At 59.4% G+C, this 22,185-nt stretch overlaps 8 protein-coding genes across 8 annotated transcripts; 3 read left to right on the top strand and 5 right to left on the bottom strand.

Annotated features, from left to right (window-relative positions):
• Window positions 1–62: 62 nt before the first annotated feature.
• Window positions 63–340, top strand: GGTG_07890 (hypothetical protein; the record flags this gene model as incomplete). Its single annotated transcript, XM_009225721.1, is given in 2 exon segments — window positions 63–326; window positions 335–340. Coding segments are annotated over 2 exon segments (270 nt in total).
• Window positions 341–1,092: 752 nt separating this feature from the next.
• Window positions 1,093–4,418, top strand: GGTG_07889 (methyltransferase domain-containing protein). Its single transcript, XM_009225720.1, has one exon. The coding sequence runs from the start codon at window positions 2,946–2,948 to the stop codon at window positions 4,050–4,052; it is 1,107 nt and encodes a 368-aa protein (XP_009223984.1). The 5' UTR covers window positions 1,093–2,945; the 3' UTR covers window positions 4,053–4,418.
• GGTG_07888 (hypothetical protein) lies at window positions 4,344–10,817 on the bottom strand. Its single transcript, XM_009225719.1, has one exon. It carries the CDS (start codon window positions 10,244–10,246, stop codon window positions 4,883–4,885), a length of 5,364 nt encoding a protein of 1,787 aa, XP_009223983.1. The 5' UTR covers window positions 10,247–10,817; the 3' UTR covers window positions 4,344–4,882.
• Window positions 10,818–11,053: 236 nt separating this feature from the next.
• Window positions 11,054–12,275, bottom strand: GGTG_07887 (hypothetical protein). The gene has a single exon (XM_009225718.1). It carries the CDS (start codon window positions 12,105–12,107, stop codon window positions 11,217–11,219), a length of 891 nt encoding a protein of 296 aa, XP_009223982.1. The 5' UTR covers window positions 12,108–12,275; the 3' UTR covers window positions 11,054–11,216.
• A 139-nt stretch (window positions 12,276–12,414) lies between these two features.
• On the top strand, window positions 12,415–13,863 carry GGTG_07886 (hypothetical protein). The gene is made up of 2 exons (XM_009225717.1): window positions 12,415–13,002; window positions 13,073–13,863. Exons 1-2 carry the CDS (start codon window positions 12,556–12,558, stop codon window positions 13,613–13,615), a joined length of 990 nt encoding a protein of 329 aa, XP_009223981.1. The 5' UTR covers window positions 12,415–12,555; the 3' UTR covers window positions 13,616–13,863.
• A 95-nt stretch (window positions 13,864–13,958) lies between these two features.
• GGTG_07885 (oxidoreductase) lies at window positions 13,959–15,893 on the bottom strand (the record flags this gene model as incomplete). The annotated part of the gene is made up of 6 exons (XM_009225716.1): window positions 14,875–15,893; window positions 14,573–14,788; window positions 14,423–14,490; window positions 14,292–14,341; window positions 14,080–14,218; window positions 13,959–13,988 (listed from the first exon to the last, which is right to left on the bottom strand). The coding sequence occupies exons 1-6, from the start codon at window positions 15,029–15,031 to the stop codon at window positions 13,959–13,961; spliced, it is 660 nt and encodes a 219-aa protein (XP_009223980.1). The 5' UTR covers window positions 15,032–15,893.
• A 10-nt stretch (window positions 15,894–15,903) lies between these two features.
• GGTG_07884 (hypothetical protein) lies at window positions 15,904–18,039 on the bottom strand. The gene has a single exon (XM_009225715.1). It carries the CDS (start codon window positions 17,776–17,778, stop codon window positions 16,327–16,329), a length of 1,452 nt encoding a protein of 483 aa, XP_009223979.1. The 5' UTR covers window positions 17,779–18,039; the 3' UTR covers window positions 15,904–16,326.
• Window positions 18,040–18,124: 85 nt separating this feature from the next.
• GGTG_07883 (DEAH box polypeptide 37) lies at window positions 18,125–22,153 on the bottom strand. Its single transcript, XM_009225714.1, has one exon. It carries the CDS (start codon window positions 22,014–22,016, stop codon window positions 18,378–18,380), a length of 3,639 nt encoding a protein of 1,212 aa, XP_009223978.1. The 5' UTR covers window positions 22,017–22,153; the 3' UTR covers window positions 18,125–18,377.
• Window positions 22,154–22,185: the final 32 nt, after the last annotated feature.

Genomic DNA, 22,185 nt, shown 5'->3' with positions numbered 1-22,185 from the left:
GATCACGGCGGCGTCGGCGAAGGCGGAGGGAAAGGGGGTTCTCAGAGATTTGGTAAAACGGGATGTTGGGAGGAGTTGGTGTCGAGAGTGAGGAGAAGGAGGGTGAGTTTCGGCACGAGGTCGAGAAGGAGGGAAGAAACAAGGAGGCAGGACGCAAGCACGGCAGCAGAGAGAGGAGCCAACCAGGCAAATCCGAATTCCCGAGTCGCCAGCTGAGATCCGACGGCTACGTCCTGGGATCGGCCGAGCCAGGCGGGCGGGCAGGTCGGCATCCAAGGGGGTTTAGGAGGGCAAAGCGGGTGGATACTCGTCTCGATTACATAGTGGTACGTAGGCGTGAGGGGTTTGGTTGTTAAGGGTTCCTGTCGTGCGTCTGTCGTGTCGAGGAACATATGTTCATGTGCGTAGGTTTTACTGTTTGTGATGGATTTGAGTTTTACTGTAAGGTTATGAACACGTCGATATAGATCTAGCTGACAGAGATTTCGACGGTTGACGCCCTGAAGTTTGCCAGCTACCTGGATACCTATCTGTAGAGTTCCCCTCGTCTTGTGCTGTAGATGTTCAGCGTTGATACCATGCAGACAAGACACACTCCTGCGCATCACACATTCCCCTCGGCCCGATCATGCACCCTGCTGGCCTGGCGCGGACGCCTGTCCGTTGAGAGCTGCGCATCCTAGGCCGGCCTAGCCAACCAGCAGACGAACCCCCTCCTCATCCCCCCTCACGACGCTGAGCAGCTCATCTCACCAAGAGGAGGAGAATCTGCAGCATTGCATTACCCCTCAGCGGGAGACGCTGCTAGGGGACTCGACGAGCTGGCGAGTCGGGAGCCGCGCAGGGCCATGTCCCAGAACTGGCTGCGCTGCGACCCCGCGACGCCGAGGATGGCGCGGCGGGAGTTTCTCGGCCGACGTTCGGCATGCTGGGCCTGCAGGTCATTTGTGTGGGAGCGGGGCTGGCGCTTAGGAAGGTTGCGTCAGTAGTGTGGTTCCCAATTCCGCCCGCGATTATTCCTTTCTTAGGAATTGAGTGAGGTCTGGACGTGGATAAAATGCTATTAATCCGTGCCTGTCCTGCATCCCGAGTTCAAACACCGGCTTCAGGGCGTTCTCTCTGTTCACTTCATCTGAACTGAGCAGATGAGCTGTCAACACACGCCACACGCCGGGCTGGTGGAAATGCAAGATTCACAGCCACCATCTCATCTTGGTTCTTTGTACTGCCGCTTTGTCGGGGAACAGCCACACCCAGGGCGCCGGGAAGTGCAATCTCCCGTGCGCCCTCGCGTGGCTGCTTGCCCGACAGCCCGCAATGTTTGGCAAACCGATGCTTTCTGTTTTCTTTGGCGAGTCCGTGGCACTTTGGGCGCGGGAGTAGCTCGCCTCGGGACCCGAGCTCGTCCCGTCGACTTTTCCCTGCGGCTCTCGGACGCAAGGACTGTCACGGCATTTTGTTCGGCCCGTCTGCGTATTGAAATGAGGGTCCGTTGCCAGGGTGGGCGTTATCAAGTGTCGTGCGAATGCCAGGACCAGGGACGTTGTGAATAGCTTCCTCCACAGCGGGTAGCGCGTCATGTTTTTTTTTTTTTGGTCCCAGGTGAAGAAGGTTCCCACTTGTCTTGCGCATGTGCTACTCTAGCGTCTAGAACAAACCAAAAACGCATGTTGTGGCGCCACCCTCACAACGTGGGCTGTCATGGCAAAACAGGGGCTCCCAATCAGCCCACAAAACGACCCGGCACCCCAACATGGCGGCTTCCAGAGGCCCGACCTCATGGTGGGACCAACACCCTTGTCTTCCCCGGGAGCCTGGTTCCAGACTGCCGTGCCTGACCTGTTCGTACCGCTGCATTGGCTGGTTCGCCAAACACGCACCCCAGAGCCTCCACTCAAAATAGACATGATCACTCTCCCTCAACGGCTTCTTCGGTCTCCTTTGGGCTAGCTAGGGGAACTTCCCAGTCGGTCGAGGAAACAAAAAACACCTCAGCTACAATGTCAGTGACTTGGGCTGCCCTTTGTCCGAGCTCTCGTAGCCGTAGCTTTACCATAGCTTTCCCTTTGTTTGTCCCTGGCCCGACCCGTCACCATCGCTCACTAACACAGCACAATGGGACGTCAAAGTCCTCCCTAAGCTTTCAAGGTTGCTACCATCATCACATCCCAACGTCATTGGTTCAGGGGTTCGTGATTTGCGCTCGTGCTGCCATGCCCGGGCATCAGGCCAGACCAACAGCCAGCCGTGTAGAGTACAAGTGATCCCCCTTTTTTCTCCCTTCCGCACGGCACTGCAAATGGACTGGTTTGTTGTTTGCCAAACTTCGGCAGCGGCATCCTTCTGACCCTTGTGGCGTGGGGGTTGGTATGTACCAACCTCGACTGAGGAGCAGAAAACGGATCATGATCGCCCGCCAGAGCACCTACGTCAGGGGTAATCGTGTGCCGTCGCCAGGGGTGGCTTTGTGTGTCGCCGGCAGAGTGAGCTAGCTCAATGCCCTTGTCTCGTCCCATCTGTTGCTACAAGGAAAAAAAGACACGATCATTTCTGGACAGCTGTACGCTGGTCCTTTGTGTGAGGTGGTAGGTGATGGGGTTTGCAAGTGAGCCAGCTCGAAGGACCCGCCACTACACTGTCAACCTCGCTGTCTCAAGGGGACCACGAGCTGCGAGATTGTGTATATAACAACCCTCCCGCTCCTCTCTCATCCTCCTCTTCAGACTTCCCTCTCACCACACACCAACCCACTCTCGATCAACCAGTCAAGCCTCTCGACTCCACTCCTCAGTCCACCACGGCACCACGCCTCGTCATCGGACACCACCAGCTTATATAGCAACCACCATCCACTTGGAGACTTGAACTCGGCAGCCTCGAGCAGTCCACCACCACCACCACACCACCCACCACCACCAGCAGCTTTCACCACCGCAGCCGCCATCATGTCTGCCCACCAGCTCCACGAGTCCCAGAACGTCTACGACAACGATGACACCTTCTGGGGCCAGTACAGCGAGTTCCCGCGCATGAAGCAGGGCCTCGACGGCGCCTCGGAGTGGCCCCTTTTCCGCCCCATGCTGCCCAGCCCCCTGCAGGGTCTGCGCGTGCTGGACCTGGGATGCGGCGACAGCATTCTGGGTTGCTACGCCGCCGCCCAGGGCGCCAGCCGCGTGCTGGGCGTCGACCTCTCGGAGCGCATGCTCGAGCGCGCCGCCCAGAACGCCACCGAGCTCGTCGGCGCCGCGGCCGCCAACGGCAACACCCTGACCATGCCCACCTACGGCCGCCAGGACCTCGAGGACCTCCAGCTGGCCGGCGAGACCTTCGACCTCGTCGTCAGCGGCCTGGCCCTGCACTACGTCGCCGACTTCAAGTCCCTAGCCGAGCGCATCTTTGAGTCCCTCAGCCCGGGCGGCTGCTTCGTCTTCTCGGTCGAGCACCCCATGCTCACGGCGCCCGTCAAGCCCGGCTTCCTCAAGCACAGCGTCCGCGCCGCCGTCGCAGCCAAGCACATGGAGAAGCTGAGCCTCGCTGCTGCGGACAATAAGCCCGCCGTCCCGCAGACCGCCGCCGTCCTGCCCGACCGCAGCGCCAACTCTTCCGTCGGCTCCTTCGCCTCCTTCGCCAAGCTGCAGTCGCAGACCTCGTCCTCGGTCGGCACCGGCTCCATGGCCGCGTCGCTGGCGCCCTCGCCCGCCGACTCCGAGGCACCCTCGCCCGCCTCTTCGGTCGTGCCCTCGCGCGCCCCGACCCCCGCCCCCTCCGAGAGTGATGAGGACGAGGTGACCGAGAACGACACCTTCTGGCCCGTCGAGTCCTACTTCACCGAGGGCGATCGCCACGTGCCCTGGCTGGGCGCCAGCGTGCTCAAGCAGCACCGCACCACCGCCACCTACTTTGGCCTGCTCAAGGGCGCCGGCTTCGAGGTCTACGACATGGCCGAGTGGGGCTCCACCGCCGACGCCGGCCGCAAGCACCCGGACTGGCCCGAGGGCGTTACTCCGCGCTTCCTCATCCTGGGAGCCCGCAAGCCCGTCACTTCTGCTTAGAGGCTTTGCGGATCGCTGGTTGCTGCTAGCTCCTAGTAGCTAAGCTGTGGGGACGAGAGGGGTCATGATTCGGAAGGGTGGTGGTTCGAGGATCAGAGCCACGGCGGAAAAAGGGAAAAAAGGGTAAAACGGTACCTTGCCTTTGACACAGGATCAGGCCATGGCACGAGCATTTGACGGAGAAACACGGAAGGCGTTACTTTTAAGATTTTTGGGGAGAATAACTGGGGTTTTCTTGGCGCGTTGCTATTATATCAGCATATCTTATACCCCAACAGGCACACTGACAGATCGCATTAATATTTGGCTTCCATTCTATTAAATAATTCAGACAATTTGCCTTGCTAATTTGACCCCTAACTCGACATGAACTGTTATGAGAACCTCAAATGATTGCCCAGAGAATGAAGAAGGAAATTTATGACTCTATCGCTAACAAATATCATGTTCAATGACCGAGCATATTACCAACAATCCCTAGCGCCAGACATATGCCCAGGCAAAACAAAGAAACCCGAATAATATCTATTTACTCACGGCCTCGCATGTTTGTTTGATGATCTACTCTATGATGCCGTCCCGAACAAGAAGACCGCATGATGCCCCGACATTATGCCCCGACATTCCTCGGACGGGACAAGGTTTGCGAAAACGGAGCCGTCGCAGCCGAGTTGTGAATGTGGTGCGACCAGAATGTGGTGTGTTTGCGGTGTCCAGCCCATCCCATCAGTCGACAAGTGGAGCCAGAAGGGTGGACGCGGCCCGACGCCCGGGCATCAAACGCGCCACCTGCGGGGGGGACAAGGAACCGCCAGCGAACCACCCCGGCCCTAGTCGAGCAGGTTCGTCGGCGCTGGCGCCCGTCGGCTGTAGGGCGGTGGGACGCTGCTGTCGCGCGCCGGCGGAGGTGGCAGGGATGCCCTCGCCGCCGCCGCCGCCGGGCCACCACCCGCCGCCTGGTCGGCTGCCGCAGCCAGCGCCGCCGACTTGGCCACCATCTTGGGGAAGAACTGCTGGATGAAGGACTCGGTGTAGTAGCTGTGGTGCGCGTCGTGCACCTGCACGATGTTGTGCGCCAGCTCGTGCGCAATCACCACCCACCACCACGTGGCCGCCTCCATCATGGCCTCACGCCGCGTCGCCGCGTACGAGGCCAGGACGCGCTCCGCGTGCAGCTGCGCGTAGAAGCGCAGGTTGCAGAAGATGCTGCCGCTACTGTTGAAGGCGATGGTGCCGCCCCGCTCGTCGTAGAAGATGTGCAGCACCTTGCTGGACAGCCCGTACACGTCGGCGATCTCCCGCAGCATCGACTCGAACGCCTTGATCCTCGCCCGATTCTCCACCACGAAGCTGCTCGCGTCGACTGACAGGTCATTGGCCACAAAGATGCGCATACCTGCCGGCCCCTCGGCGACAAACTTGAGGTCGTGCGCCGCGTTGCTGTCGCAGTACGTCGCCTGCTCCTTGACCTCGCTCGTCTGCGGCGGCGAGAAGAGCTTGGACGAGTCGTGAGCCCGCGTCGACTTGATGGCGTTGAGCAGGTTCTGCTGCACCACCGCCGGCGACGTTACACGCCCGTCGTCGCCTTTGCTTTGCTGTTCGGTCCCCGCGCCGCTGCCGCTGGACCCTGCGCCCGCGCTGGGCTTGGCAGGCTCTGGAGGTGGCAGGAAGTTTTGCAGTTGCTTCTGGGACTCGTCACCCTCGTCCTTCCCGAAGCCCAGTTGTTTGGACCAGTTCGAGAGGAATCCACCTCTAGATTTCCGGTTCTCGTTTGGTGGTGGCGATCGCTTTCCGTGCTCTTCCGGAGAGTCAGCACCAAAGGCGCCGGGCATGGTAGGGGGCGGTGTCGGCGCCCTCTGTTTCCCTGCAGCCACAGCCATCGACCCGTTGCTCCGTCTCTGCCACTCCTCGGCGGCCTCCTTGATGCGCGCTTGCTCTTCCTCGAGCGCCTTTCGCCTCTCCTCTTCGGCGATCCGAGCCTCGGCCGCCTTCGCCCTCAGGATTCGGTCGACGTTGTAGCCTCGAGCGCGTAGGTCCAGCAGGTTGAGCTTCAGGAACGGCTCGAAAGAGAGGTATGCCTGCTGACCGGGGCGTGTGAGGAGGAGCTGACAGACGGCCTGCCCAACTTGGTACATGTCTGGATGATCCCGTTCTGCCGAAATGTAGAGCACCCATCCGTTCTGGCTCGGGGCGCTGGCTGCGGACCTCTTTTCCAAATGGGACTTGCCTTGGCCGCGGAGCGACCTCCTGAGCGCGACGCTTCGGACCGTCTGAACCGAAAGGTTCTTCTCCAGCCACTTGACATCATGTTTGAGGGGGTCCCTGTTGTGCTTTGTCCACTCGTACAAGAAGAGCTTTGAGCGTTCCAGCACATGCTTGCGCAAAATGGCAGCCGTATCCTGCTTATCACTCTGGGGTCCGATCTTGAGATCTTCCTGTACTAGACTGCCGAGCATCTGCGATCCGAGCGCCAGGTAGAAGCTCTCTAGGAGATCCTCCTCAGGCGCACACACCAGCGAATCCTTGAAGAGACGGTAGCTGATATAGTCGTCTAGGATCACAATCTGGTTCGGAGCTGCCAGCTGGTATTGCTTGATGGGCGCCTCATCCTCGTCGGGGTCGGCTCCGGGCGCTCTGGGAGCTGCTATCTCCTTGGACGCGAGCAGGAAGGAAGAAGTCTTCATCTTGGCCCAAAGCTCCCTGTCTTTCCTGAGCGCGTTCTGATCGTCGGCTAGGGTCCTGAGCAGGTTCAGGTACTTCTCGGGGCTCTGCAGGATACTCAGCAGGCGCGCCGGCTCGCTGCATGCCAGGCGTGCAATCTCGACCTTGGTGGGCTCGCTCTTCGCGCCGCATTTGAACAAGAATGCGTTTGCGTCCGAGCCGAAGTCCACAAAGTCGAAAATGTCGCTATAAGTAGACGAGCTCCCCAGGTAGCAGTTCGATGGCTTCATCAAGATTGTTGATCTGGACATCTCCTTGGGGCCGCTTCCTCGTACGAGCCTCGTGACTGGCACGAGGGGCGCATCCCTGAGCTTCGCGAGACTACTCTCGTGGAGGTCGCTCAGACGCGTGGCAAAGTATCTGAACAAAGTCACCGCCGCTGCTTGATCCCGAGGCGGCTTGGCGATCAACTTGTTGACGCATATTGTGATGGGAGGATCCCGAGCGACGCCAAACTTGTTCGCATGGACCTGGAGGCTTTTCTCCAGCACGTTGAAGCCTAGAATGGCGGCTCCGTTGTCGACGTAGCACTCGGTTGGTGGCACGAGAAGCTTCTCGTTCCCCTGGATGGGAAGAATAGCCTTCTTTGTTCCCGCGATGTTGTATGAGGCATAGTTGTTGATGTGATGGTTGCCGATGAAGTAAGCCCTCGCGTTGATTCTCATCGTCGGGTCCTCCGACGCCATCATATCAACGAGCTCGGGTACGGATGGGCAGGACCGAAGTCCAAGACTGGACAGGAAGCGCGCCTCAACTCCGCTTGGCCTGAAGCTCCCTGGGGGACCCGGCCAGTGGATGATCGGCAGGCGGAGCGTCCGCAGCGAGTCGTTAGGCTCGAAGAGCTCCGAGACCTTGAATAGTTGGTTGGAGCCCTTTGTTGCCTCCATGCCAGGCGGCCCGGCCTCACGGGGGCAGATGCGCGACTCCTTCAGGCGTTTCATATCATCTGAAGGAATATCGTCACGGACAGAGGCCAGGTATTTGATGAGCTCCATGTGACTCCACCTCACTGCACCCTCGTGTTGAGGGGAAAGGAGGCGGGTGAAGATGGTCTCGAGGTCCAGCGTCTTGCGCACTCCGAGGGCTACCAAGACCTTCTCCTTGACGGCCTGGCACCCTTGAATGGTGGGAAGGTCGTCAAAAAGCTTGACTGATGTGAAGAAGGACTCTGCTGGCCGCTTCATCCCAACCTTGGTCGGCATGACGGTCTTGTCTTGCAAGCCGGAAACAACCGCAGTCCTGTCTCCAGGGTTTAGGTTGTCCCAGTTCTTTGACAACACGGTGAGGACCTGCACAGCGAACTTTTCCGACTTTGTAATGTTTTGCTCGTCGCCCTTGGTCCCAGCGGCATCGATGAGGAACCTCAGCCAAGGAACGATCTCTAACGTACGCCATCCTAAGGCTTGCAGATGAGCCTGCGGGATGTTGACAGTCAGGGAGTAGGGGAGAGTAGTGGGTGGGAGTGGCAGGTTTGCCGGGATCTTGTTAGCACTTAGATAGCTCGTGATGCTAGAGAGAGCAATGATTTCACCCTGATCCTCGCTATCGCCGATGGTGGCGACGGCCACATCGAGCAGGGCTTGTCTGCTGCGCATATCCAGCTCGCCCGAAACGGCCGTCTTCCCAGCCCAGGCAAGGAAATTAGCAAGCTGGTCCCTGTTGAGGGCTTTGGCCTCCAGTTCCTGCCGAATATCCTTGACAGTGATATCCTCTATCAGGCCAAAATCATGCAGTTTCCTGACGAATGGCTGGTCCTCCATCTCCTTGATGATTATGGGTATGTCGTTGACGAACTTCCCAAGCTCGTCAGAGCCCACACGCACTTTCGTCGACGGAAGCACACCCCTGCTTGAGAAGACCTCGATGGACGCCTTCTTAAACGCGGTCCAGAACGAGCTCTCGATAAGCTGCCCGACATTAGAACTGGGAGTCGAATCTTTGAAGCTGTACGTGTTCAGGATGTGTATCGCCTCGGGCGTGAACTTTGCCACATCGGCCGCCGAAATTTTGCCGCCCTTGCCAGCAGCTGCCACGGCCCTCAAGAACTTTTCGTTCAGATCCGCCATCTCGACCGAGAAGGCCAGCCGCGTCATGATTCCGGCGGCACGTAGCATCTCCATGTTCCAGGTTCGCACCCATCGGGCGTTGAGATCGATGGCCTCACGCTCCACTGTCGGAATCACAGATGGGGCCGAGATGTGCATGCCGCCGCCTGTGGTCTGCGCGGTCGGAAAGCCGATGAAGATCTTGCCTCCAGGCTTCTTGGTGGGCAGGACAGAGGCGAAGACATCAGCAGAGCCTGTCGAGGTATCCCTGGAACTCTGTGTGGCTTGGCTCTCGTCGTATGACGAGGTCAGGATGGCGAGCTTGGTGGTTTTCGGCGGTGGCTTCTTGGTTGCCCGCTCAAGCTCGGCAGCAAATGATGCCTGCACACTTGTTGCTACAGCTGCTGACGTGACCCTGAGGAAGATGCTCGAAGTTGTCGTCGCAGTCAAGTCCTCAGTGGTCTCGGGGACCACCTTCTCTTCTTTGGTCGCCTTGGTCTTTAGTGTACTCTGAGAAGAGCTCGAAGTGAGCCTGGAGAAGAAGCCCCTTAGAGAGCTACCCATCTCGGCGCTGCCCAAGCCGTAGGTCTCTGTCAATTTTGATATTGTGCCGACCTTGGGCTTCCAGCCAATGACGCGCATAGTCGTCGCATCGATCTGGGTGCTGACCCGGTCAACCCTGGCGATCCTCATGAGGCGTTCCTGAGTGGTGGCCTCGAGGTCTCGCGGGATCGGAACGTCCACGCTGGGCGATGTCTTCTTTTGCAGCTTCAATATCATCCAGTCGTCTATCCAAAACTCGATATTTTGCAGGGCTACGAAAGTCAGACTGGTTGCCAGGAACTGCCCGACCGACAAGAGGTTTGGCAGGGCCGTGGTGGAATTCCTGTAGTCCAGGACGAATGTGGTGTCGGAGCTACTCTGGTCCTGGGGCAGCACCAGCTTCCGCGTGAAGAGGGCGTTCCCCTTCCAGTAGAAAGCCATGGCCTCGCTGCCGGAGCTGATGAAGGGCTCCTCGCAGTCGGCAAAGACGCTGTAGAAGCCGACGCCAAAGGCGCCGATCTTGGTCTCGTCGGGGTTTCCCTCGGCGATGCGCTTCAGGCGGGCCCAGTCGGTCTTTGTGAAGGGCTGGCCATCGTTGTTGACGAGCAGCCGCCTGAGGGTGTGGTTGGTGATGACGTGCTTGAGCAGCTCCGTCTGGTTCGTGGTCTGGGGAAGCGGGACCGTGGTGGACGGGTGGGTTTCCCACTTGACCTTGACGGTTGTGGCCTGGGCGTCGGCGGCATTCTGGATGAGCTCTCGAAGCGTGGTCCACTCGCCCGAGTACCTGGCAAGGACCTTGTCGATCAGGGCGCGGGTGTCGACGGTGACAGCCTCCTCGTCCTCACCATGCTGGAGGGCCGCATCCCGCAGCTTTGCGTAGTCCATCCTCGCCTCAAATGGAAGTTTCGGTGTTGAGATGGGCCGTGGTGTTGGTCGCCGCAAGCATCATCGGGGGTGGAGTGGTGAGTCGGGTCGTTCCCTGGGCTGCGTCCTGCCGCTGGGGCAGAGGTGTGATGGGAACTGGAGAGCGGCGATGGTTGTTGCGGAGTGGAAGTGGTGGTAATCGAGGAGGTTATGTGCGGCCGTGGCTACTGGATCTAGGTAGGTTATTACTGCCTGTAACCTCGGCGGAAAGTCTGTTTCCGGGGAAGAGATGACAGTTCGGACTAGACTGTTTCGGTTGGGCGGATAGGCGTTTAGACAGATCGATTGGCGGCTGGGGCGAGAAGGGCGCGCACGTTAGGCACCTAGCCTTGATGTGGTGGAGGGCCTGAGGCTTCTAGGTCTCTGTATATACCTCTAGGCTCTAGGCAGGGACCTGAGCAGGCAAACACCAATCGTCGACGGGAAACCAGCCCGATGGAAAGAGAAAGAAGCGGCGTCCGGTCGCTGCAGTGAATCAACGGCGGCTTCTTCGGCTGGCGTTGTAGGTTCAGACACCGACTCGAAACCGCGCCTCGCTCCGCTGTCGATCAGCCTGCCACTGCTGCAGTGGCTGCTCCTTGTGTACTTTGCAGGGGTGGGGCCCGCCTATGCACGAGCCTCATGATTGACAGTGCCTCGTGCGTCGAGCCGCAGCGCAATTGGCACTGACGCATGCGGGAAGTGCGGGCAACCACCTCCACCTGCGGCGGAATGCAGGGCATATCACATTCCAGACGGAGGGTGGGTTTCTTGATGAAACCAATTGTGCACAAATTCCACATGGTTACTGTGCCGTTAGTATTGATCGAGATGTTTTGATCTCCAACATAAGCTTCTATTGACGGTGCGAGGTAACGCCCAGGCACCACCATTATTCTCAAACACAGGCCATTAAAAGTAGAGAAAGAGGGAATAAAGACAAAGGGAATCATCAGTTTCTATCCCCCCGCACGTGCTCGTCCTTATCGCGGCGCCTCCGTGGGCTCCTGCTCTGTCGTCTCCGCGGGGGCCTTGACCTATCCCGGTTGCCGCTCCGACTTCTGTGCCTCCTCTCCTTCCTGTGACGGCCGCCGTCTGCAGCAGAACCGTCCTCTGGGTGTTTTGCGCGATCGCCGTTATCGTTTCGGCGGTCCCGCTCTCGGTCCCGGTCATCTCGCCCGCGGTCGTGTTCACGGCTGCGACTGCGGCTTCTCCCCCTGTGGTGGTCCCGATCGTGGTGCGATCGCTCTGCGCCGCCGTCGTCTCTCCGCCGCGAGGGCCGATCGCGGCGGGAATCCGGGCTGCGGCTCCTATCGCGGTGTCTCCGTCGGCGGTGGTGGTGCCGATCTTCATCCCGGTGCTCCCTAGAGCGGCCAGCGTCGTCTCTGCGCCGGGTGCCTCTCGTATCGGGGGCTGGTTTATCGTCGACGGCTCCGCCCTTGGGCTTTTCAGCGCCCTCATCGGCCCCCGCCGCGCCGCCCATCGGCCGGGTCGGTCCCACTTCGATGGCGTTGGCGCCTGAGACGTCGCGTTGCGGCACGGGAAGCCCGAGTGCCCGGGCAAGGGCATCCTCCTCAGCCTCCTTGATCTTGCGCAACTCCTCGCGCCTCTCTCGCGCCCTCCGCTCCTCTTCCGTCTCTCCATCGCCGCTCCCCGCGGCCGCTGCCGATGAGTCTGCCTTGGCGTACCAGGTCAGGTCGCGTCCTTGTTGCCAGCGCCCGACCGGGGCCATAACGCTGTGGCCCAGGTAGTTCTCTCGGTGCGACGATGTTGCGACATCCTCCCATTTGAAGTTAACGCCTCCGCGCGAGCCCGTCTTGCGGACTGTAGATAGGAGATCCATGGTCGTGCGGCGATGGCTCGGTCGGCTGTCGATTGGCTATTCGATGCGTGATTTGTCGCTTGGGCGCCCGTGGCGGCGTCGGTAACAATGGCTTGGATGATGTTTGTCGTGCCTGGGCTACGAATTGGGTGTGATTGTAATGGATGTGATTATAATGGATGAAGATGCTTTGAATGAATTCTCGGCGACCGGGATGCGACGCGGCTAGAATACGTCAGTGATGTGTAGTGGGTCTCCAGGGGCCAAGCGTGCTCACTTCACGCGCTGCATCCCCCACTGGATTAGCCTCGATCTTCCACCAGCTCCGCCCATCTCCGGTGCCCGCTTGCCTCAAATTCGAAGCATTTAATAAGGTCGCGCCTCTTTGTCCACCTGCCTCAATCCCACTCGTCTACCCAGGTGTCGCGACAAGGCCCGACCGACCGACCGACCGACCGCCGCTGCCGCCATGGACAACAAGACGGAGCAGCTGCTGGACGAGATCCAATGGAGCTCGCCGCAGTCGGTGGTCAACTTCCAGGGCATCCACTCCAACTCGGTGCTCTACTACCTTGCTGAGTCGCCCTTCTTCGACCGCACGTCCAACAACGCCGTCGTGTTCAACCAGGCCGTGCGCAACCAGTCCATGCTCCACATCGTCGCCACGCGCGAGGCCTTCGAGGGCCGCCTGCGCGAGATGGCCGGGCTCGAGTACATGGTCGCCCAGGAGCCCGCCGAGACGGGGCCCGGCGCCGGCACGGGCGTCTGGGTCATCCGCAAGCAGACCCGCAGGAAGGTCAAGGCCGCCGACGGCACCCCGCTGCCCGACGAGCTCGAGGTGCACGCCGACTACTTCGTCATGGGCGAGAACATCTACATGGCCCCGTCGCTGTCCGACGTTCTGAGCTCCCGCATCGTGAGTCGCCCAGTGTTTGCCTGCGCATGCGCGAAGGCGAGTAGAACTGACCATCAACGCACCGCGCCAGGCCACAATATCTTCCGCCATAAGCAAACTATTCCCCGCCGTTTCCGCCATACAGACGTGGACCCCGGCGCTGGGCCACGGCTACGCCACCCCCGCCGCCGCCGCCGCCGCCCCGCGACCCCGCGGCCTCGAGTCCAAGGAGCCGACGCCGATGCCCGACAGCCTGACGCCGGCGGCGGGCGCGGGCGCCGCGTCCAAAGCGCCGCCGCCGTCGGCAAGGACGGAGCGGTCGGCGCCCGACGCGCGCATGGCTGAGGAGGCCTTCGCCATCCACACGCGCTACGGCGGCGAGTACATGGACGAGAACCCCATCACGGGCAAGCCCGGCGAGTTCCACCTGTCGTCCACAGGCCGCAAGGACAAGCTTACCGTGCCCGTGCTCGGCGGGCCTGGGGGCGCCGCCGTCTCGCTCCCCGTGCTCAAGACACTGCCCGACAGCAGCCCGCTCAGCAAGGACATCAAGCCCGAGAAGGCGGCCAAGGCGGGCGGGCCCCCCAAGCCCAAGAGGCGCAAGAGCAAAGGCGGCACCACTACGCCGTCCTAGGAGAATGGCTCCAAGCGGCCCAAGGCCGCCAAGCGGCCGAGGAAGGGGGAACGCACCTAGAAAGGGTTGGCAGCGGCACCCGTCACTAAGTAGGTTCATTTTCTGTCATTTCTTACCAGCGGTACTGTGGGCCCGGATTCTGGCTTTCTCTGGCTTGTTTATGATACCCTTGGCAATAGAAGTTTGGAGTAGAAATAAAGACAACCCCAACAAACAGCATGCAATACACTAGCTCCTTGCTTCCAAAAGAAATGCAGTCGTATTCTCGTGTGTCCAGCTCCAGTAATGCTCCCTAATCCCAGGCCACCCAGCCGGCACAGTGTAGTCAAACAGTTCCTGCGCTTTAGCAGGCCGTATAGCCGCCATCCACCGGCTGTATTCGCATAGTTCATTGTTAGCCCCAGGGGCGTGTCCGGATGAGCGAATCAGGGTCAGAGCCAAGCGACAAAGAGATGACGACTTACAAGAGCCACTCCGTGAATAAACGTCGCCTTTGAGCTGCACAGAAAAAGTACCGCGTCCGCGACCTCCTGGGAAGTACCTACCTTCTTCATCGGGGTGCCAGCCACGAACTGATCGTCGTGGGGAATCTCGGCCGGTATGCTAGTGCTCGGCCATGGGGGCATACCTCCAGTGTCAGCGGAGCCCCTGAGAAGCAGAGGGAGCAAAATCTTACTCAATGACACCGGAGCACACGCAGTTGATGCGGATGTTGTCTTTCGCATACTACACGCATCATTTTTCGGTCAGGAAAAAAACCCTTCCCTCCTTATGGCCACGCGCGTCACGCCCAAGGGGAAAACTCACTTCAACAGCATCTGCACGTGTCAGACTTATGATCGCCGCCCTCGACGCGGCATATGCGGCTTTTTCCCCTCCGCAAGCTCTTGTTGTTAGCGACTATGGGTGAAATAGAGGAGGAAGAACCAAATGTGAGAGAATGACGGAAGCACGTACGGCAGCTAGGCCTCGACGCGATCCCACCCGAGCTACAAATGTTCACGATGGCACCCCTATTCCCCGCCCGGCCGTCGTGCGTCTCGAGCGGGCCCTGCAGGAGCATGCGCGCAATCTCCTCGCGCGACGAGATCATGGCGCCCCTGCAGCTGACGCTCATGGCTCTGTCGAACTCCTCGGGCGAGATGCGGTGCGCCGCGCCGGGGAAGTAAACGCCTCGAGAGAGGGGTGAGTAGCATGTTAGGCCGCTTGCCACCGATAGCTTCCGGTAGGTGGCATGATGGAGAGAGAAGGGAACGCACTGGCAGAGTTGACGGCATAGTCTATCCTACCCCACTCCTCAATGATCTCATCCAGTGACGTGGCGATCTCGGTCTCGACGCGGACGTCGCAGGGGATGATGAATGTCACGACGGCGCGGGCCGAGGCCTGCTTGCACAGGCGCGCCGTCTCCGACATGCCGTCCTCGTCCTTATCGAGGAGCGCGATCCGGGAACAGCCCTCTCTGGCAAACGCTGTGGCGCACTGCCGCCCGATGCCTGTCGACGATCGCCATCAATATTTTGTCGCACTTGCCGTGTGGGAAACGGGCGATGTGCTGGCTCTTGGCTAGTATTTGCTAGGTAATGGTCGTTGTTGCTCCTGACCGCCCGGGACAGTGGAATCTTGCTTTAACTTACCTGAGGCAGCCCCCGTGATGACTGCGACGCCAGGGAACAAGGATCTCCCGCCATACATCGAGCTCGTGGTAGACATGGCCATCGATCCAGGCATTCAGAGATACCCAGGCCAGGGTGCTGGGCGCAGCAGAAGGCAGAGACGACGCCGAGGTTTGAAAACCGAAAACAGATTTCCGTCAGATAGGCTGGCTGACGATATAAAACGTGTGTGACGATACACTCTCTTGATGAAGGATGCTTGTTTGGTAATCCAAGTCCTCTCTCCTGGCGTACGAGTGATTGGCGTCGATTTGATGTTTTTGGACACGACACTCGCTCGCAGGAGGCTCCTACTCGGAATCGACGGTTCTTGCCGCCTTTCCCACCTTCCCACTTTCCGCCGTTAGTGCCAAGAGACGGGCCGCCCTAAAAAAGGACTGGCTCTGTTCAAGCAAGAAGCCATAAAAACCCAAGCCCCTGGCAATGCATCGATAAATGCCATTTTCGGAAATTCTAAAGACATTGAGCCAGGAATGCACAGAATCGGGTGGGCCAAGACATGAATGGTCTGGGTTCGCTCCCAGTCCTGAGCTGAAGGCCTCTTTAAACTTCCAGACTTTGGGCCAAAAGTTGGGACGACAGCACAATGACGTCCATGGCCCACCGGCTCGTCCCATGTTGCGCCAGTCACCACTGGCATCCCATCTCGAGGAAGGAGAAGCGAGGGCGCGCCAGTGCACATATCAGTCCGTCCAGGAGCATTGCTTTCAACAAGCTCCCGCGGCAAACGGAATGGTCGAGTGGCAGAGAAATCTCCCCTTCTTCCATGCGTGAGGCATAGTACACCCAGGTCGTGAGTTCGAGTACGAGTGTTGTCAGGTGTCCCTTTAGGGTATAAAGTTCCTGGTAGTAAAGGGCACTCGGTTGAAAGATAAGAGCTTCGAAGTAAAGCCCGCCAAGGGCTTTCGTAACCCGGTCCCCGCAAGGCGACCGGGCGAGCTTTTGTTGGTTTTTGTATCGTTTTTTTTTCCTGCTATAAAAACGTATCCAGGAAGGGGCATGGCGGGAGACCGCTACAAAGTCCTAAACGACCACTTATCGGCTGTAATTCCGCCGCGCACTCAGAAACGACGACCTTTCGGGGCACAAGTGCATCTCATGCGTCCCCGTCTTGCCGCAAGTCGGGCAGAACAGCTCCGCCGACCCGTGGGCGTACCCACAGCGCGCCCCGGCCAGGCAGCCGTCGCGCGTGCAGAGCTTGTACTTCTTGGCCTTCTTGATGCCGTAGACGCTGAAGCTTTCCCGCTCCGGCTTGGTGTGGCCGAACTTGCAGTCGAGCCCGCGCTCACAGAACTCGCGCCAGTTGCATCGGATCTGCAGGCTTTCGTCGCCCTTCCTCAGCCGGCTCTGCTGCTGCCTCAGCCGCCCGTTGACCTCCTCGAAACCGTCGTCACCGTCGCCGTCGCCGTCGAAGGGCGTTTGTTGGGAGCTGGTGGCCGTCGCGTCTTGGTCCGCGCCCTGGTGGTGGCCGTCGCCGCCGCTGTCCTCATTACGCTCTTCGTCGTCCCCGCCGAGCTCCTTGAACTGGTTGGATACGGCCAGGGTGCTCTCTGTGCCGCCGCCGCCTAGTAGATACTTCTGGGAGTACTCCTGGTAGGAGAGCACGCGGAGCCCCTTCCTCTCGAGCTTGTCCTTGCATTCCATGTACAGGCTCCGCAGCTCATCGGCCTTCATGATGGAGGCCTGGGCCGGGATGATGGCGAGGTCGTTGGATCCGCCGCCCCCTCGCTGGTCCGGGATCTCGTAGCGGTACGCCGGGGTCCTGAGCTGGTTGAGAAAGTTCTCGACCTCGTCGACCTTGGACATGGGGTCCAGCACGACGATGCTGTGCGGGTTGATGACGCTGCGGTCGACGCGGAAGGTGGTGCGGGTCAGGCCCATGTCCTCGAGGTGCGGGTCCAGCAGGTGCGCCTTAAACAGGTCCGGGTTGATGTCTGGGTCCTCCCTGGTGAATGCCTTGGCGATGCCGTTCTTCCAAGCCCAAATGTGGACCGGGAAGCCCCTGCCCACGATCTTGACCACGGCAGAGCGGACGTCCCGGTCCCCCGAGACGATGATGAAAACGGCCGGGATGCCAGTGTAGTAGGCCTCCGAGGCCTCCTCGACCGAGTCCGCGATGAGCTCCGTGTCGACCTCCTTTTCGCGCCGGGTCCAGGAGCTCCTCGCAAAGGTCCTGACCTTGATGTCGTGCTGCTCAAAGGCCTTCCACACCGAATCGACGATTGGGGGCGTCGACCCATACAGCCTCATTTTGGGCTGAAACGTTTGCTCGTCGGCGCTCAGACCAGACTCCCCCAGCAGGACGTCCTTCAGGATGCCGGCGTCAAAGCGCCATCGGGGGTCTCGGTCGGCGTTCTGCTTGTATTTCTCGGCGTATGTCCTCTGGCCCTGGATCCAAAGGTTCGAATTGTCAATGTAGATGAAAACGTTTCCCGTCCGCCTCCGGGGTTGGTTGGCAGTGCGGGGGATATCCTTGGCAGGGGCCATGGTAGTGATTGTCTTGTGCAGGTGCTAGCGATGCGGATGGGAAAATGAATGTGAATGTGAGGAGAACAGTCGGCAGGGGCGGGGTGCCAGAGCTGGCAATGGTAGCCATAAATACAGGCCTTATGAGAGTAGCTGGGGGTGTGAGGTTGCCTACAAGGCCTCCGATCAGCTTCATTCATTGGTAGCCAGCCTTGTTGTTTCTGAGAGTGGCTGATGGTGGGTGGCCTGCACATTGGGCCAACAATCTGCATGGCACCTGGCTGTGTATAGCTGCCCTGGCGCTTATATCAATCACATCATGTGGCAGCCCTTGCAACGCCCCCGACCCCGCCTACTCCAAGCGGAACCGAGACTGCGAATGGCTTGGGTTCGCCCACTGTAGCTAGGTAGAATAACCCGAGGCGCTCATATTCGGCCGTCTCTTGTATCTTCCTTTCCCATGGATGATGTCTCATTACATTGACTAGATATAGTACCTAGCGGCATCTGTTACCGGCCTGCTCTGCGGTTCCAGCGCGAATTTCGCTTCATTCACATACCTCGCGTCTATGTGGCGACAATAATCGACAAAGCCAGAATTAGAGCACACCCAGAATAGACTACTCCACAACCCAGCTGCCAGCCATCTTCCGCTGCTTCACCTTCTGCATCGGCAGCGGCCAGCCCATGCCCCCTGTGCCCTCTGCCCGGAGATACGGCACGACCCAGCACTCGCGGCTCTTCCCGTCGTCGCTGATCGCCTTGACCGGCTTCCCGTAGCTGACGAGCGGCGTGCCCTTGGCCAACGCCGCGAGCACCCCGCCGCTGATGTCCGTCAGCGAGTGCATCCTCGTCTTGGCTTTCTTGCCACTCTCCTCGTCTCCGGGGGACGAAGCCGCCTTCTGCAGGTACGAGTATACGATGTAGTCGGGGCACTCGTCCCTGCTAAGATGTGCGAGAGGAGATTCGGGATGGATGTAGACGAGCTTCTCCTCATCGTTCGCAGGCTTGCCCCCGATGGCCAGGGGCGACAGGGGAATGTACGGCACGTCAATGGCCCGCCTCGGCTTGCGCCACAGCTCCGGTGGGTTGGGGGCCTTGTCTGCGCGGATGGCCACCCGGTCGATGAAGCCAGCAGCCACCATTTGCTTGAGTGCCCTGACTTGCTTCGCACTCGGTGCGTCTAGCTTATCTTGGAAAGTGAGGTTGGCGAATGCAGGTATGTTGGTCTTGAGGAGCTGCACGATCTGCTGCCGCAGCTTCTGCGCCTCCTTTAGTACCTTGAACCTGACAAAGTGACTCTCGCACCACTGCTCGGTGGGCTCGTGCGCGAATTCCCCGACAACTTGGAGCATCTTGATGGCGTCGGATTTGTCGTCAAGAGAGCAAAAGTTCTTGTGCACTGCATTAAACACCCGCCGCACATTGGCCTGCCTGTTCTCCGCCTGGACATCTTCATTGGTACGGATGGCGCCCTCCTCTTGCGCCGCAAGAGCTGGAATGGCCTGGCTCTCGGGGATAAATATCTCAGCGGCGGAAAGCGAGGCTACCAAGGCGATGGTGTACGGCAGGCAGTCATGCTGGTGTCCGACCAGAAGAATGCGAGAGAATCGTGGAGATAGGGGGAAGATCGACATGGTGTGCCCGACCTGCGTCACCCGTCCCTCACTCGAGACGGCTGACAAGTAACAAAGGAGCTTCTCGGCCTTGATCAGGTTCTGCCGGTCGGGTGGCGTGGGGAAGGGGAAGTTGACGACGTGCTGGAGATTCATCGCTTTAAGCTGCAGCACCACTCCCTCCAACGATGTTCGCAGCAATTCCGGCAAGGCGAACTCGGGGAAATCGCGCTCATATACTGCAGACGAGTAGAATCGGTAGCAGTGGCCCGGACCAGTACGGCCAGCTCTGCCTGCTCGCTGGCTTGCGCTCGCCTTGCTGATCCAGCCAACCTCGAAACTCTGCACACCCGTCAATTGGTCGTACTTGCGTTCCTTGGACCTGCCACAGTCAAAGACGTAACGAATTCCAGGGATCGTCAAGCTCGTCTCCGCCACGTTTGTTGCTAGGATGATAAGCCGACTCCCATCAGGGGGAGGCTCGAAGACGCGCATTTGCTCTTTGGTCGGCAGCAGCGAATAGAGAGGAAGCACGTGCATGCGTGTCGGCCCGGTGCCCGACTCCTCGTCCTCGATCTTGAATTCCCCCTCCTCCTCCTCGTCGTTTTGTTCGGATTCCCCGTCATCATCAACGTAATCGTCGTGCTTTGTGTCGTCCACGTCGCCAAAGTCAACGTCCTCGGCCTCCATCGGTGCCTCCTGCGTTGATATCCTAACCTGGGGTCCACTTGTTGAGTGGACTCCATTGAAGGCGAGTTTCAGCCTTTTACTGAGCTGGGCAATCTCGTTCTGGCCGGTCAAAAAGACGAGCATGCCCCCAGGTGGGAGCTTTTTGTGCCCCCTACTTATTTTGTTGAATGCTTCCTCGATGTAGTCGTGATGCGTCCTCCTGGCGAAATGGGTAGTGACAGGGAACTGTCTTCCCTCGATCTCCAGAACAGGAGGCGGTGTCGGAAAAAGGTTGAGATTCTCGGTGAGCTCCTCGATCCGCAGTGTAGCAGACATGATGACGAGTTTCAATGGCTTGACTGTCGGGTCCTCCTGTGCCATCTCCACCCTGAGCTTGATGATACGACTCAGCATCCCGATCAAGATGTCTGTGTTCACACTCCTCTCGTGGGCCTCATCGACCACGATAGCCGAGTACTTGCGAAGAGACAGGTCCTGTGCAATCTCTCGGAGTAAGACACCATCAGTCATGAACTTGACTGCAGTTCCTTCCTTGACCGTGCCCTCAAAGCGGATCTGGTAGCCAACAGCTTGGGAGTGATCTCCGAGCTCCTGGGCAACCCTGTTAGACATGCTCACGGCTGCGACCCTCCTGGGCTGGGTGATTCCGATCATCCCTGGGGTCGGCGAGTCGGGACATCCGTAGCCCGCCTCGAACAGAAACTGAGGGATCTGTGTAGTTTTGCCAGAACCGGTAGCACCACATATCACGACAATGTCGTTGTTGTGGATCGCCTCCATTATCCGCTGCTCTTCGGCAACCACGGGTAGCTTGAGCCGCGCCTCCTGAATTTCGGGCGCGCGGACAACCGCAACGCTAAATGCTTTGCGGTCCGTGTTTCTGGTAGGCTGAAGTTCAAGAGGTAGAGGGTCCTGCTCCATGGGCCGTGGCTTGAAGTTCCCTGGCCTGGGAATTTCAAGTATGCTCGCCCCCGGTTCTGCTGGTTTGTACCCCAGGGCCTCGTTCCGCTGTGCGCGTGCCCAAGCCTTGAATGCGGATCGCCTCTCCTCAACATTGTCGTCGTCGACGTCGGAATCCACGTCAGAATCGTTCTCGTCGTCGTCGCCATCGTCGCCATCCCCTTGACTCTCCTCATCCGAGCTGGATTCACTTCCTTCCTGCTCCGAACCTTGTTCTTGGTCTTCCTCCATGGACTCATCATCGCTCCCGTTAGAGCCGTCGTAGTCTGTGCCAAAACCACCCCATTCATCCTCCCCATCCTCGTCTTCGGACTCCGACTCCTGAGCCGGCGGCTGCACAATGACGATTTTGGACTTCACGCCTCCTCGCTTTTGTCGTTTTTGAATCACCGGACGGCCGTCATCGTCAACCTCGAGCGGACGTTTCAGACCGGATCCAGTGGCGGCTGCAGCACTGCCCATCAGACCAGAGAAGTCGGCAGCTGCGGAAGTCCTGGGGGCTTCGGGGACCGGTCGGTCGGCATTTTCAGTCGCTGAGCCTTCGGCTTCGCTGTCGTCATCCTCGGGGGCAGGCTCCGCGCGCTTCTCGTAGAGCAGCTCCTCCCTGGCAGCCTGTCCCAGAGGAAGACCAGCGCGCTCCTCTCTCAACGCCTGACTCAGGGCTTGACGCTTGGTCTGTTTGGTGTGACCTATTGAGCGGCTGCTGGAGAAGAGGCTGGTGTCGATCTTGTTGGCGGCGAGCTGGGCCAGAAGCGCGCGGTTCTCGTCCTTCTTGAGTTTCTGCTCAATGTACTTCTCCAGGCGCTTCGCCTTCTTTCCGCTCACCGTGCCGCCCTGACTCCTGAGTTGCGCCCTGAGCTTGGCCGTCTCCTCGGAGCCGCCAGCAACGGCCTCCCCTTCCTGGACCTCATCGCTCACTTGCTGTTTTTGGGCTGCCCTCTCGCGATCTAGAACCCTCCTTTTCCTTTGTCGTGGCACGAATTTTGGTGGCATTTTTCTGGAATTTCCGTTCGAAGGGCTAGCGCCTCATTCGGTACCGATCCTCGTCTGTAGAAAGGCCCATCTGGCGAAATGCGCAAGAAGGTCCAAGAAAGCAATGAGCAGACGACCTTGATGGAGAGAAAATGAAATTTTGACCGCCTTCAAAATTCTGCCAGCGTTT

This window comes from Gaeumannomyces tritici (assembly GCF_000145635.1).
Source record: "Gaeumannomyces tritici R3-111a-1 unplaced genomic scaffold supercont2.4, whole genome shotgun sequence".
Classification (NCBI taxonomy): Eukaryota; Fungi; Ascomycota; class Sordariomycetes; order Magnaporthales; family Magnaporthaceae; genus Gaeumannomyces; species Gaeumannomyces tritici.
Note: the sequence above shows the minus strand (reverse complement) of the source record. Positions and strands in the feature narration are given on the sequence as shown.

What these genes read in the sequence shown, in the direction of transcription:
- GGTG_07887 (XM_009225718.1), bottom strand. Translation starts at nt 12,107, where the DNA reads ATGGATCTCCTATCTACAGTCCGCAAGACGGGCTCGCGCGGAGGCGTT.
- GGTG_07889 (XM_009225720.1), top strand. Translation starts at nt 2,946, where the DNA reads ATGTCTGCCCACCAGCTCCACGAGTCCCAGAACGTCTACGACAACGAT.
- GGTG_07883 (XM_009225714.1), bottom strand. Translation starts at nt 22,016, where the DNA reads ATGCCACCAAAATTCGTGCCACGACAAAGGAAAAGGAGGGTTCTAGAT.
- GGTG_07884 (XM_009225715.1), bottom strand. Translation starts at nt 17,778, where the DNA reads ATGGCCCCTGCCAAGGATATCCCCCGCACTGCCAACCAACCCCGGAGG.
- GGTG_07888 (XM_009225719.1), bottom strand. Translation starts at nt 10,246, where the DNA reads ATGGACTACGCAAAGCTGCGGGATGCGGCCCTCCAGCATGGTGAGGAC.
- GGTG_07886 (XM_009225717.1), top strand. Translation starts at nt 12,556, where the DNA reads ATGGACAACAAGACGGAGCAGCTGCTGGACGAGATCCAATGGAGCTCG. An exon ending in ACGTTCTGAGCTCCCGCATC is followed by an intron (nt 13,003 to 13,072) that starts GTGAGTCGCCCA and finishes GCACCGCGCCAG; the next exon opens with GCCACAATATCTTCCGCCAT.